This window comes from Oryza glaberrima, chromosome 4 (assembly GCF_000147395.1).
Source record: "Oryza glaberrima chromosome 4, OglaRS2, whole genome shotgun sequence".
Taxonomy (NCBI): Eukaryota; Viridiplantae; Streptophyta; class Magnoliopsida; order Poales; family Poaceae; genus Oryza; species Oryza glaberrima.
Window position 1 is genome coordinate 14,587,165 of NC_068329.1, and position 16,362 is coordinate 14,603,526.

Consider the following 16,362-nt stretch of genomic DNA (forward strand, 5'->3'; position numbering starts at 1 on the left):
CTATTACATGGCCCTAGGGGGCTATTTATAACCCCATTACAGGTCCTTACTACTAGGGTTTGGGTTATATAGAGGAATTTACATGGTTGCCCTTATGAAAGGGACATTTACATGGGTATACAGCGTAATTGAGGTATATGGGCTCTTAATGGGCCGTCTGGCGAATGCTGGCCCAATGGCAACTGGGCTTGAGAGGCTAGGATGGCCTCCTCGGTCTTCATGAGGCCGAACTTGCTATGGCGAAGCCACCCTCCTTCGTCATACACTCTTCACCTTACAGTGTTCACCCAAGACGCCTCTGTCCTTGCGAAGTACCAGCGCGATTCCCCGCCCTTCCCCGTCTTGGTTTCATAGTCTTCACCGTGGGGGCTTCGCCCCAACGAACTTGACGCCTCGGGCTTGAACCCTCACTGGTTGCATGGTTTCGGCAGGTTTGGTCGAAGGGCCTCATGCCATACCGCCAACACATAATATGAATATTTCTTTCTTAGTTGGATTAGTGCTTGCTCTGCTTAACTAATCGTGCCAACATGGTGGTGAAAACAACATGAAAATTGGTCGCTACACTCTGCAGAAGTTTTACAATGCAGGCCAGTTATCTGAACTGGTGGCCAACTTAGCATAGCAATTTTCTGGAGTCCTTAGAAAATTAGCCAGCTTGTCCCGATGACGACTAGAGCACATACATGCGTGGTAGAAGTGAAAAGGGTGGACTGACTATTGACATTAACATGAGGACAAACATTGTTTTTATTTCGGCTTTAATTTTGATGTTGTTGGTACATTATTCATGGCCGAGTGAAACAGCGCCACTACTAGAAACTCACCTAGCCCTGACAGCCAAAAACCGTCAGCGAAATGCATAATCACGTCAGGAAAATACATCCTGACTTTGAAACTGTCAGGAAAATTCCGTTAGAACTATCATGAAAATTCTGTCAGAGCTGGCTAGCCAGCGAGAATATATATGCTAGCAGTAGCTAGCATGTATAATAACTACCAAGCTCGGATAATCTGCCGTAACAAGTTCGAGTAAGAGATCAAGGTAGGATATCGTGCATATTCTCGGAATGGAAGGTATCAAGCATCCCAACGGAACAAGCGGACTAGGAACTACTATGCTTGACAAGTAGCTTCCACTAGCTGCCGATCGAATTGCAAAAGCTTCATGCGTGCTGAAAATTAGGATGATGAGGTGGAATTGCGAGAGGATAAGACAAGTGCAACTTGTGTAGTTTTAACCTATGCATTGGATATTGGAACCTACCAGGATCTATTGTGTAGTTTGTGGACCGGATAAAGAAAGAAGGTAGGGTAACAGCCAAGCTAGCTAGGTTGTTAGCATTTTTCAGCACAGACTATTACAAACTCTGTTGGAGAATTTGAGATATCGAGAGGAAGAACAGAACGAAGAACAGAGGAAGAACATAGTATCTTGGGAGAGAACAAGAAGAGGGTTTTATTAGACTTGAGTTTTATGATTCAATTTGATACCCACTCCTTCTCTCTTGCGGTATTTATAGCATATACCGGTACAACTCAGAGTTAAGCCCACTCGGGCCCATTTAGTCGCACGTTGGGCCTTGGAACACACTTAGGCCCCTTCCGCGCCATCACCTTGGTACGATTGTTGTTGTCAAGTGGAGCTACAATATGAGATGGCGTAACACTAGGGGTGGAAACGAGCCAAGCCGAGCCGGCTCAGCTCGTGAAAGCTTGGTCAAGAACAGGCTTGGCTCTTCTCGGCTTGATAAAGAGAACGAGCAAAAAAAAGCAGCTCGGCTTGGCTCGCTTCAAAGCTCGAGCCAGCTTGTGATGTACAGTTGCAAGTAAATACTTCAACAAATTGTTGATTTATTTGCCTCAATCTTTCTGTGATTGAATCATTGATAATAGCACACACTACACACATGCACATCAATTCATCACGCATATACTACATCAATTAATCACGCATATACTACTGAGCTACATGCATCACAAAAATGAGAAAAATACATAACGAACCTCTTCATCTGCGGTAGCACTGGGGTCGAGTGTTGCTTGGCGGCTGGGGAGGGAGGCCAGAGCCAGCGCAGCCGCGTAGGCCGTATGGGAGGAAGGTGGCGTAGGGGAGGGAGGCCGGAGGCGGCTGGCCGGCAGCACAGAGGCTGCCGCATCGAGCAGCATGCCGGCGCGACCGCTGGGAACTAGGGAGGGAGGCAGGGCAGCAGGCAGCAGTGCAGGGGAGGGAGGCGGTGGGCCGGTGGCCGGCAACTCCTCGCACCACCCAGTCGCAAATCGGTGCCGCCTAGGGGAGGGACTCGATGCTAAGGAAGGGGAATAGTTTCTGTCTGTGCTAAGGTAGGTTAGGGTTTCTCATTGGGCCTGGCAAGGGGAATTGTTAATGGGCCAAAGTCATTTTTTCACAAGCTTGACAAGCCTACCGAGCGGCTTGCAAGCTAGCTTAGGCTCGACTTGATTTACAAATGAGCTCTGGAGGCGCCTAGGGCTCGCCTCGTTTAGATTTCGAGCCGAGCCGAGCTTTGCGAGCTCGAGCCAAGCCCGAGCTTTTTGTCCACCCCTACATAACACAGGCTAGAGTGCGAACTCGAAAGGTTTCGTTGATCCGAAGCCCTTGACACAGCCGATCAATTGACCAGGGATACCCTTCATGTATATCTCCATGCTTTTCTTGTCATTATATTATAGAAAACCAGCATCCTAGCTTAATATGTTTTTTTTTTGAGAAAAGGTTCATATGGTTTGGTTATACTTTACTCCGAATTGATATGTTGGTAGTAATGAAACAATTTGTGATATATTTCGAGTCTTAACTTGAACTCTTCTGGCCCGATTCCAATTGAAATTATGCAATTTAACGAAATAAGCTGAAATAATACAAATTTCCATGATTTTGTTATGTACTTAATACTGTTGCAATATACAGGTGTAAGAGGGACGAGGTTTAATTTTACATCCGTAGCAAATTAATGGGTGGCTGGTGACCTCTTCCTATATTTAGCTGACAGCAACTCAATTGAGAGTTTCAGACATCAGTCTAAGCAGCAACCGCACACATAGAACTTGGCAGTGTACGTACAATGACGGAACAACCCAAGAGATATTGCTTTCGGATCATAGTAGCCGACAATGTCGGCTATATACGACCCGTCGGGATGAAAGGTATCAGGGACTGCTCATAGGCCAAAATTAGAAGTTCAATAATGCCTTCATAAATCCGTGGATCTTGAACAATTGAATGCAGGATTGTGGCAGATAAATTCTGATGTACTACACATGAGGAGCTATACTGATCTAAATGAACAGCTTGAGGATTGATATGGACTGGTTCACTACTGGATTAAGGTTGTGTTCACCATCAAGGGTTGGAAACCCTTTCTCGATTGCATGCAAATTGAAACGGTGGATTACCGCATGATTATTTAAGTACTAAAAAACTTGAAAATGGATTAATATAATTTTCTAAAGCAACTTTTCTATATACTTTTTTCCAGAAAAAAATAGTAGTTCGAGAAACACGCTTGCATCTAGAAATTGAGAAGATGGAGTAGCACTACTACATAATGGGTTTTCTTTGACGGCCGACACCACTGCCAGTAACCAAAGGTTGGTGAAAATATAAACTTTTTGCTGTCGGGTGCCTCCCCGTCTATGAAATTCATTTTTCACAAGTGGCCCGCTTACATTGGCCATCAATGTAAAAGAAACTTCACTGGTGGAGAAATTATGCTGATAGCCTGTGATAAAGATTTTTGGGAAAAAAATTACACCAAAACTGTCCAAATTCATATTCCCATTTCAAAATCTCCCCCAAAATTCCAAATCCACATTCCTGAAAAAAAAAACAAACACAAAAATCCCCAATCCCAAATAACAGAAATTGTCATCATCGTCCTCTGCCCATCGTTGTTGTCATAGACTCGCCGAAGCCATCGTCGCCATCCTAAGCTCCGCTGAAGGAAGGTCCACCTCGTCCAAGTTCGATCAAAACCCTTGCCACATTAGCCGTCTCTGTCCTGCCCTCATTGTGGCCGTTGTCATCGCCCGCCGAAGCCCAAGCCTGAGCTGAAGCCGCGTGCACGACCACCACGGCCACTGCCATCACTGCTCGCACCCTCCCCACGCTGAATCTGCTGTCCACACACTGCTGGCTGCGCTCATCTGACGGCCGGATCCACGGCCTGCACCCCTCCCACGGCGGAGCAGAAGGAGGCAGTGCGTCGGGACGGAGGAGCAGGGGCAGTGAAGGTTGCCCGAGAGGAGCGCAGCGGCCTGCGTCTGCGTGGTGGATGGCGGGGACGAAGGTGCGGGCGGTGGTGGTGCGAGCCATGAGGTCGGCGTCGGGGTTGGTGAAGGGCCTGAGGTCGGAGGCACGGCGAGGGTTAGGTCGGATCGGCGAGGTAGGACATGAGGCCATCAGGGAGGTAGAGGTAGGTCTTGGACTTGGTCCACGACGGCTAGGGTTTGGGGCGATAGGGTTTCCGCCATGATTGCGGGTGGGAAGGAATGGGAGGAATGGGAATAGTGGACTGGTAGTGGTGGTGGTGTTGGTTTGGAATGAAATGGACATAATTTTTTATATAGCTATATTTCTTTTTGTAGTTGACCCCCTTAACAGCCGTTAGCGGCCACTAAAGAGGTCCACTTGCAAAAAAAGACTTTTATTTTTTAAGTGGATCTCTTAATTGAGAGTTAGTTGATGTCCGGAATACCTCTAAAATACTTTTACAAGCATGTGTTTATTAAACCCATATGGCCAAACTATAAAGTTACTGTGAAGTAAATTTCCGCCGCTAATTCACTGTACGATCTACATCTGGCATTGGCTACCATGGCGAGTACGACCTTCAGCTTTTAGTTTGACAGCCTCGATTATTGATGCGTACAATTGGATTGTACGTAGGTATTAGGTATGGGCAAAGTCATTTGATTAACCAGATTAATTACATGGATGCACAGTACCACACACGTTTCATGCAACTACTCCAGATTCTTCATATGGGACCTTAATTTGGAGATCCTAGCGCGCGCGTACGCGCCAGCAATTTAGCTGGCGCACGCTAGTTGGCCCCGTCCCTGTGTGCCCCTTTCTTTTTTTTTCCTTTTTTTAGCACTTTTTTTCAATGCGTTTTCTTTCTTTTTTTCATTTCTTCCCAATTTGTTTTCAATCTTTCGCATACCTCTTTACAAATGTATAATTGATAGTTTTTAATTTTCACTTGAAAGTTTTTAAATTTGAGTTGAAAGTTTTCAAATTTTGAGTTGAAAGTTTACAAATTTGACATGAAAGTTTTCAAATTTGGGTTGAAAGTTTTCAAATCTGGATTGAAAGTTTTAAATTTGAGTTGAAAGTTTTACAAATTTGAGATGAAAAGTTGAAATTTTTCAAAATTTGACTTCAAAAAATTCAAATTTTGAGTTGAAAGTTTTCAAATAACGAGCTGAAAGATTTCAAATCTGAGTTGAAAATTTTCAAAATTTATCTTACAAATTTAAATTTCGAGTTGAAAATTTTCAAAGTTTGAGTTAAGTTTTCAAATCTCGAGTTGAAAGTTTTCAAATATGAGTAGTTAGTTTTCAAATCTTGAGTTGAAAGTTTTTAAAATTTATCTTGCAAATTTAAATTTTGAGTTGAAAAATTTCAAAGTTTGAGTTGAAAGATTCTAAAATTTGACTTCAAAGTTTAAATCTTAAGCTGAAAGCTTTTCAAATTTAACTTGAAAATTTTTAATCTACTAGTAAAAAAATCTTCGAAAAAAAGTAAAATCTTATCTTAATTAGTGTCATTATCTAAAACTAACTTAGTTAGTTAGGCTTAACTACTCCTGTCTCTCGTGAAAACGCTCGCGACTTGCTGATCTCGCGCGTGCGCGCGAATTAGCCATCTCGCTTAATTTGTTTTTATTTTCAGTACTTCACTCGTGTTTAATATGATGCAATTCCCATCTACTCCATTAAATCTAGATTTAAATCTACATATATTTAGTAAATACTAATCAGTTCGTTTCAAAATATAACAATTAGTACTGGACTAGGCAGCACTAAGTATATGTCTAATTCAATACTACGTAGCGTAGAGAGTATGTTTTTCTAAGTATAGATGATTTACGTTTACAATACTATAATTAACGAGGAGGAAGCTCACAACAATTGTACAGCATGACGATAGTTTTAGAAATTCAGAGAATCATTTAAAATCATTAAATACAAGTACAGTACTATGATAGGACTGGTGGTTACCTAGCAGACTTAATAATTTTTTTATGTGTGTGTATATAGTAGTACTGTATTTCCTCCGTACTCGTAAAGGAAATCGTTTAGGACAATGTTTAAGTCAAATCTTAGAAATATAAATCATGAATATCTCTCAAGTTGCTAAGTTTGAAAATGTAAAAATTATATGAATAGATTTGTCTTGAAAAATATTTTCATAAAAATATACATATATCATCTTTAAATAAATATATTTTTATAGGAATAAGAAGTCAAAGTTGTGTTTTAGAGACTGTGTCGTTGTCCAAAACGACTTCCTTTACGAGTACGGAGAGATTACTCCCTAATTAATGTCATCCCTTCATTTCCAGTAATTTCGTATTGATCATAGAAAGGATTGTCATTTCTGATAGGTACTTGCAGATATGGCGTATTTCTGAGTCTTTTTCCTCACATTTCGTATAAAGGTAATCGAATCCAACTCTTCCACTCGGCGGGCGTTGGGTATAGCTGAAAGCTGTTCAGTACTCGCTCCGTACCAAATAAGTTGATTTTTTTCCCGTCCAGTATATATATACTAATACAAAAAACTTTAATATCCAACTTTATCAAAATCCCAATACAATTATTTTTCTCTTTATCTATTCCCGATGTATTTATCACATACTTTCTCAAACTCCAATATATGTGAAAACTATATTTTTCCAAGCTTTACACCATTTGTAAAGAAAACACTGAGATGAATTCCCAACGAACACAATATATAAATCTATTTGCATTATAAAATAGGTAAATGCTGTGATGAGGACATTCTTCTTGATCTTGGGCCGTTGACTTCAGATGCATTCTACGTACTGGAGCTCTGTGCTGTTACAAGTTGTAGTGTGGCAGAGAACTCCGTTCCCTCGGTCAAGGCTGAAATGCCGTCGCCCCACCCAACCAAATAAAGGATTGGGAAAGTTTTCCCTAGCTTCCGTGGAAAATACGTACTCCCTCTCCTCCATATTATATGTACGACGCAGTTAACTTTTCGACCAATGTTTAACCATTCGTTTTATTCAAAATTTTTATGCAAATATGAAAATATTTATGTCATGCTTAAAAGAACATTGGATGACGAATCAAGTCATAATAAAATAAATGATAATTACATAAATTTTTTAAATAAGACGAATGGTCAAACGTTGTAAAAAAATCAACAGCGTCATACATTAAAATATGGAGGTATAGTACTTTGTGAACTATTGAATGACGTCTGTTTGGAAAGAGTAATACTCTCTCCGTCCGTCTCAAAATATAGTAATATAGGATAGGATTAGCCATACCACTGTCTAGATTCGTAGAATCTCAGGTCCTAAGTTATTATATTTTATAACAAAGCTAGTACTTAATTGGAGGTTTGGAACACAACCACTCGAGAATCTAACTAGATTTGTTAGTTTGAGCCAAAATGTTATTTCACATTAAGAAAAAAAAACTCACTCAGCGATAGGTGACAACAAGAGAGCAAGATGCGTTCGCGAGAAGTAAGCGATGCAGTTGTTAAGTGTGGAAAGAGTGGAATGAAGTAAATGCAGCAGTTAGCATATTAGTTTCAATCACACGCACTGCTACCAAACCACTGGCATCATCACTAATAATTGCAATAGTTAGGTTATGAAGACTTCAGAGTTAGAACTAGTCCAAGTCAATCTACGATTGCAAAGTCTTAGATTATAAGTTCAGTGCTGCATGAATGCCCACAGTAGATGCTATATAGCAGCTGCAGCTAGTAGAGACGCAGTATTTCTCATTTCGCACAACAGAATACCAGCAAAGAATCGAAGATTATCCAGGCATCGCTCATGAAACCATTCATCCACAGAGCAGCTGCTTTGCTATGTCTCGCCGTAGCAACTGCGGTGCGTCTCTCCTCCGTCACAGCGATGTCCTGCCAGAGAAAATGCGGTGACATCGAAGTTCCTTTTCCATTCGGCATCGACGGTGATCAGCCTAGCTGTGCCAAGCCGGGCTTTGAGCTGAGCTGCAGCAACAGCACGGAGAAAGGTGTACCGACCCTCCTCCGCAAAGTGAAACCCCTTAACCGGAGCGTGGAGGTGCTCGGCATCTCGCTGCCGAAAGGGCAGCTCCGGATGAGGATGCGTATGTCCTCTCACTGCTACAACACGACCACTCGTGTCATGGACTGCGTCGACAACGGGTGGATGGACTTGACGGGGAGTCCATTCACCTTCTCCGACAGCACGAACAAGTTCACGGCCTTTGGGTGCCAAGTTCTTGCATATCTTGGGGCAGGCGAACAGAGGGACATAGGAAGCAACCTAAGAATTGGCTGCGCGGCCAGTTGTGGCAAGGGTGATGATCTTGTCACCATCCATGGTGGTAGATGCTCTGGGATAGGCTGCTGCCAGACGGCTATCCCAAAGGGGATAAAGTATTATAAGGCATGGTTTGATGACCGCTTCAACATGTCTTCCATGTACACATGGAACCGTTGTGCCTATGCAGCGCTCGTGGAGGAGTCCAGCTTCAATTTCTCCATGATTTATGATTCATCATCGAAGTTCAACAGCGATACCATCTCTAGTCAGCCGCCATTTGTGGTTGACTGGGTTATGGGAAATGTATCATGCAAAGAAGCTCGTAAAAATCTAGGTACCTACACATGCATCAGCAACAACAGCATTTGTTTGGACTCACAGAATGGACCAGGTTACATTTGCAACTGCAGAAAGGGGTTCCAGGGTAACCCTTACAATAAAGGTCTTGACAGCTGCCAAGGTGATTATTTACAACCAAAACTTTTGTGGCCAGAATACATACATAGTGCTTTTACTTCTTACAAATTTGTACTAGCTAGTATAATATGTGGTACATTTAGCAATGAAGTATACGTTTCTACATATCGGTTTATTTAATTTGAGCTTAGTGTAAATTTATACTACCTTGTACATGGATAGGGACAGATCTAGTAATAGAGGGGACTAAACATACTTGGGATAGTAGAAAAGCACACCAGGCTCTCGTGGTCCGAAGGGAGGGCTTGGGGACAGGGGCAGTGGGTTTGAGGCCACACGCACTGCCTCCACATTTGATTTGGCCCTGACCAGGGATACCAAATACTAACTCTAGATCGCAATCGAGAATGAAATATCTTCATTCTTGGAAGTGTAAAGACTAATCAGAAAATAATTGACTTTACTTAGTCATCTGCAAAAGGTTGGATGCACAACTTGATAAATAGGAATCAACTTGGAGAGTCCATGTGATGGGCAACTTGGTAAATTAGTAACTTGTTCCACTCCATTTTTGTTAACATGATAATGAGTTCGTCTATCAAGCAATAGAATTTTATCTGGTTAAGAGGTATGTATATATATTTACCCAACTAGTTTTACTAGTTGGATTGGCAAAGAAAAAGCTAATGTGGGTGGGTTGGCATATTCCAACTTATCTTTAGTGATGATTATAAGCCGTTATAGCATATTAGAGACCAATAATTTGTTGGTAAAAAAATTATATATGTGTCCATAGCAACTTAAAAGCTAATATAACAAAGAAACTATACGTTCAGAAACTATTCAAAATCAACTCCAAAAATTTATATATGTGTCCTTGGCAATGATTGATACGTTGTTGTGTAAATGATGAGGCCTCATGTGCCAGTTATTACCACCCGCACGCTTTGTGTTTGTTTAGTTCATCAACTATAGCTTACAACCGCTAATATTTGAATGAACCAAGTTTCTTGTGGGTTAAATTGCAATTGTCACCCTAAATCCTAATTGACTGGGATGAACCAAATTAAGAATATGCAATCCAATGCATTGCCATTTAGTTCATCATGATGTTTTTTTCTTAAGAATTGACATTATATATTGACATAAATTTGTAATCTGGATGTAGATATTAATGAGTGTGACGATCCTAAGAAGTACCCCTGCTATGGTAAATGCATTAACAAACTTGGAGGATTTGATTGTTTCTGCCCTGCGGGAATGAGAGGAAATGCATCTGTTGGACCATGCCGGAAAGATTTCCCACTAGGAATTGGTAAATATTCAAATCTACTACATAATTCTTGTATAAATTAGATGTACTTTAATGTTCAAATAAAAAGAATTTGGCATCCTTAAATTCTTTTAAGGACAAAGTCCAAATATCCCCCTAATATTTGGATGGAAGTCCATCTATGACCCTAAACATAAAAACCGAACATTCAACCCCTTGAACTTTGCCATACCATCCAAATTGTCCCCTAAGGTGTTTTTGGACGGTGGTTTTTTTTATATATTTTGAAAGCTTAAACAAACAAGTAACAACTTTGAATAACTAATCTGACATATTTGCATATCATCAGTTCTAAGTCAACAATTTATCCATATATAGTGATGTCATACTATTATTACATTGGTACTTGTTTATAAGTGAGAGCTAACAAAGAGTAAAAATAAAGATTTAAATCAAATTTTTTATATATATGTCCAATGTTTATTTCATGTGACAAACTCATTCAACTTATATACAAAACAGATAAAAACCACTATGCAAAACCGCCTTAGGGGGCTATATAAATGGTATTGTAAAGTTTATGTGGTTCAATGCCTGGTTTCACAGTTCAGAGTACTAGAGGGACTTCCATCTAAAATTTAGGGGGTTATTTGGACTTTCTCCTTCTTTTAAAAGGTTCTTAAAAATGTTTGCTTGTGTAGAAAGTGTCATAGAATCTAATATTATAGAAGAACACATAAATCAGATTTGTTCTCTAATCCAGCAAACTGGAAGATAATCTATAGTGGCTATTCCTGTAGTTCATCAGTTTCACATGTGAAAGAGGAATCAACTAATGTTACAGCTATTATTTGATTCAACTTATCCTTGATACTTTAGCTTACCATTGGATGTTCATTGAGGCAATAGACAAAACTAATATTGGTCTATATTTGTAGGTATTGCAATTGGTTTGGGTGTTGGTTTCGGAATTCTCCTACTTAGCTTGTCTGTGGTGTTTATTATCCGTAAACAGAGAAGCGGCATCCAAAGGCAACTACGGAAAAAATATTTTCAGAAAAACAAAGGCCTTCTACTAGAACAACTAATATCTTCTGACGAAAGAGCTAGCGATAGCACAAAAATTTTCTCCCTAGAAGAGCTTAAAGAGGCAACTAATAACTTTGACCCAACACGTGTTCTCGGTAGTGGAGGTCATGGTATGGTTTACAAAGGTATCTTATCTGATCAACGTGTGGTGGCGATAAAAAAACCAAACATCATCAGGGAAGAGGAGATTAGCCAGTTTATCAATGAGGTTGCAATTCTCTCACAAATAAATCATCGCCATATTGTCAAACTCTTTGGATGCTGTCTTGAAACTGAAGTCCCTCTATTGGTGTATGATTTTGTACCTAATGGTTCACTAAATCAAATTATTCATGCTGATAAAAGTAACAGACGTTTCTCATTGTCCTGGGATGATTGTTTGCGAATTGCTATAGAAGCAGCAGGTGCTTTATATTACCTCCACTCTGCAGCATCGGTATCAGTTCTACATCGTGATGTGAAATCATCTAATATACTCTTGGATTCAAACTACACCGCTAAAGTTTCAGATTTTGGAGCTTCAAGATTGATTCCGAATGACCAAACCCATGTTTTCACAAATATACAAGGGACATTTGGATATTTAGATCCTGAGTACTACCATACTGGGCATCTCAATGAGAAAAGTGATGTGTATAGTTTTGGTGTAGTTCTTTTAGAGCTGCTTCTAAGAAAGCAACCTATTTTTGACGATGGCACTGGCACAAAGAAAAATCTATCAATATATTTTCTTTCTGAGATAAAAGGAAAGCCTATTACAGAGATAGTTGCCCCTGAAGTTATTGAGGAAGCAATAGAGGATGAGATTAATATTTTTGCCTCAATTGCACAGGCATGCTTGAGGCTCCGAGGTGAAGAAAGGCCAACAATGAAGCAAGTGGAGATGTCATTACAGTCTATAAGAAACAAAGTTTTGAGTTCAGGCAGCACTAGTTCCGAAAGCAACCATGAGATAGAAACACCCTTATGTGAAAGTTACGTAGATCTGCATCAAACTATGGGTGTTGATATCAATGGTATTGCTAATTTAATATCTTCAAATTGCTATAGCTTAGAGCATGAATTTATGTTATCCGCTAGCTTTGGAAGGTAAATTGTGTTTGTCCCGTTGTTGAAATGTTGATAGATGTTCTTATAGTATCATTGTGCATTTGCACAATCTATCAGCTTGTCATAAACAAAATGTTGAATGTACATTCGTGATACATCATTAAAAACTTATGTCAATACACATCATGTGTTTTATTTCTATGCTACATGCTGAACCTCCATTGAGTTTTGATGACAAATTTGATTACAATACCACAATTGTTTCATTAGTCACTTAAATTTTTTGTAGTTCAGAATTAACATATTTGTTTAAATATATCATGCCTTTTTATACTTTATGTGTTGTGTACCACATGATTTTACCTCTTATGTTATGGTCACAAGATTCCTAGGTTTGTCCCAGAAACAATTATATCGTACTTGGTAATCCTACTATTTTTTGCAATATTACGTGCATTGTGTTCACATATAACACATACTGAGTTACTTGGTAATGTGATTCTGAACTTTTTCAATTGGATATTTGAGACTACTAAACCATTTTCCCAAGATTTCCAGCCCTGTCATTATGAGTGTCACATTAAGCATGAAAAAATTATTATAGTCAAAAGACGTGACTAGTGGTCGTAATATGGAATATTTCCAACAAGATGATTCATTATTTTTCCATTTGCATATTTGTACAATCCCTTTTTATTGTCTAATATCTTTACACCAACTTGAGATTGAGAGATCCAAAATCAGAGGAAAATATGGGATGTAACATTGGATTCACTACAATCAGCTCCCATCTTAATGGTTTACTTATGTGCCAATTCGAGTAAATTGGATACTTGCTGCAAACCCACATACCACTTTGAGCAGACTTGAAATTTACTTTTTGAATATTTCCTAACACCAATCTAGATCTCTATATTGAGAATACATTGCTTGAAGAAATTTTTATCCGATAGCTAATAACACGTTTTCATGGGTGCTTCTTGAGTCATTTTGCTAAAGGAGAGGCCAGGAGGTGGGGTCAGGGGTTGGCTGAACCCCTGGTTTGGCCAAACCCCTGGTTCGGCCGAACCGCCTCTGGTGCCTCGCATCCTGGCCTTCCACATGGATATCCCAGATGACTCCCCAATGGCTGTTACGCCCGGTTATCGCCCTGGCTAAAAGGAGGTATATATGCATCCACGCTTCAACACACACAAACTTGAGCCTAGAGTACAACTCACTTATAGTTTTATTTTTAGTATGTTAGCTTAGTAGAGAGTGAGGGGATGCTCCGGAAGGAGTGCCCCCAAATATCAAAGTTTCTCCGAGAAATTTTAGTATGTTGGCTTTGTTGCAATTTTCTATGATCGTATCAAATACCAACATCTAGATCATATCTTCACCTTGCATCGTGTAATATTGAGTCGATTACAATTTTGCTAATCTAGTTTTTGGTTTGTTTTATTCTAATAGACTAATAAAGTACTAGACGAAGAGGAGCAGAACATTGAAATCGTTTTGTCAATTTCAGTACAATGAATTCACACAATAAATTGTAGGAGCCAGAGCTAGAGTAATAATAGGAAAAATAATTCATTGTATTTTGAGTGGTTGGAATATCTTTGTTATGGGTTCTAGGTTTCTCACACCAATTGGATGAATTAGATCTAAAAATTACAGATATTGTTAGAGGAGGGCATGATTGGATTGCACGCAATTCATTGTTCAAAAGGCACAATTGGTTCGATAGGAGTACAATGCTGCTAAGAATAATTGTTTTCTTTTTAAATAACCTATGGCTGAAAATTATGATCTTGAATGCTAAAGGATAATGCGATGTGGAGTTAAAATTTCCATTGAATTTTGTATTTTTTAATTACATAGAATTTCAATATATCATTAGCCGGCGAGCCCGGGTGGCCGCCCAGGGCCACTAGGTGGTGGATCCACTAGTGGATACACATGGATATAATAGTTTTTGCCTTTAGGTTTGCTCCATGTAGAAAGATATCCATGTAGTTAGCTCCATTGTGTTCTAAAGTTAGCTAGGGACAGAGATGCTATGTTCATTTTGCATGAGAGGGCTACAGAACAAGCTATAGGTCGAGTAGCATTTTGAGTACACCAAGATAGAGCTTAAAATCACGCTATTAGAATGTTTGGTCTAAAGATTATCCGAGGCCTTGCTGGGTTGGTACTGGGCTAGTTCCAAAGATAGTCGCCAACATTTATCTCATTGAGTTCCCTGTCTGTAGTTTTGAATAAACCATAGACAATATGTTTTTGATGCATTTGAAGGTGTTTTATTTAAGTGAAGTTGAATACTTTTGAGAATGAAATTAAATGTTGATAACAAGAAAATTATATTGTTTCGAATGTGGAATTCCGCATTTGAAACATTATAATTTACTTGTTATTTTGCATCTGCCACTTGCAATTTGTTTTTCAACCTCCGGTTTCAACCTGAGACATAGACGAAAAAAAAAAATGGCCCACTTTATGTTGAAATGCTGGATGACAGTTAAGATGGGCTGCAGTTGCAATGTGTTTTTCAATATCCGGTTTCAACCCGAGACATTGACGGAAAAATAACAAATAGCCCAGTTTGTGTTGAAATGCTGGAGGACAGTTAAGCTGGGCTGCACTGAGGGCGAATTATGCGGGCCAGGGCCGTCGATAGAGGGGTGCGACGGTGGCGATTGCACAGGGCCCCTCAATATTTGGAGCCCCCACTTAGGAGTGGGCCACATACCTGGCAGCTGCCACTGAGAGCGAGAGGCGAGAGCGCAGAACGGCAGAAGCTTGCTGCAGTCCGAGGCGTCGCGATTCACCGACTCCAACTCATGAGCGTTCAACGTTTGGATGGCTGCGGAGACGCGAGGCAGCGCAGGCGCAGGCAGGCAGCAATCGCCAATCGAGCGGGCGAGCGGGAGCGGTGGCGTGGCGCGCTCACTGGCGGCAACCAGCGAGGGGGAGGGCGCGCCGGCGAGGCCACAAGTGGCCAATGCAAGGGCTCGAGCGTGACCGGCAACCACGCGAGACGAGCGCCGAGCAAGTGGCTGGCCGGCTGCTGGCTGGGTCCGTTGCCTCGCTGGGGCCTGGATCATTGATTTATGCATCTCCGCACTTGACTCTGTCTCTGAATGTTTGAACGTCAAGTAATTTGACGAACTACTCTTTCATCTCATCTCTGATTCTTTTCTTTTGTTTATAAAACTGGAACTCAGGAAGGCTTTATTTCCTCAATTGCATCAAATACTCGTCTTCAAGAAACACTAGAAGGATGTTGCTTTTCAGTAGAACATGAGGTTAGTAGTACTATGTTTTCTCCTTTAGTATTAATAATATGTGTATAAAATAACACATATTAAAGTTATATAGTTGATTGAAAATATGCTTTGTTTATATTAGTTATATGAAATTTCCAAAATTTAGGCCCCAATTAGCATTTCTTTCAGGGGCCGTAAATTCATGGAGACGGCCCTGATGAGTGCATCTATGCTGCATGAGAATGACACGTTCATATCCATTGGATTTCCACGAACTCTTGCCATGTCATCATTTCAGATAGATTCGGATCGGATCGAATTGTATATTTTCCAAAATTTATTAGCTCTTCTATGTTACGATGACATGGACATGGTAATTAATAGCTGTCTAAAAAACTGGCAATCCGACCAATCTGTTGATGTGGAGGACTTAACAAATATTTATTGTGACCAGTACTAGCACAAGTTAAAATTGAATATTGATGTACGATGGCAAGGATGAAAGAAATTGCAGAAAAATGATTTAGTCAATTATTGTTTTAAAGGAATATCTTCTAGACGACGTATATTCCAAGGTGTGTGTACCATGTTCAACCGTTGACTTGCCATTAGGAATTTAGTATTGTTGACTTGCCATTAGGAATTTAGTATCTTTTACTGTATGTCTGTATAGTTGATGCGCACAAACTTGGTGAATGAATTAAACGGGACCAAACAACTTTAAGCAGAGCAAATGCATGCATGTTCT

General features: G+C 40.2%; 1 protein-coding gene across 1 annotated transcript; it reads left to right on the forward strand.

Moving 5' to 3' along the window:
• Positions 1 to 8,043: 8,043 nt before the first annotated feature.
• On the forward strand, positions 8,044 to 12,409 carry LOC127771688 (wall-associated receptor kinase 5-like). The gene is made up of 3 exons (XM_052297613.1): positions 8,044 to 8,997; positions 10,123 to 10,269; positions 11,166 to 12,409. Exons 1-3 carry the CDS (start codon positions 8,061 to 8,063, stop codon positions 12,407 to 12,409), a joined length of 2,328 nt encoding a protein of 775 aa, XP_052153573.1. The 5' UTR covers positions 8,044 to 8,060.
• Positions 12,410 to 16,362: the final 3,953 nt, after the last annotated feature.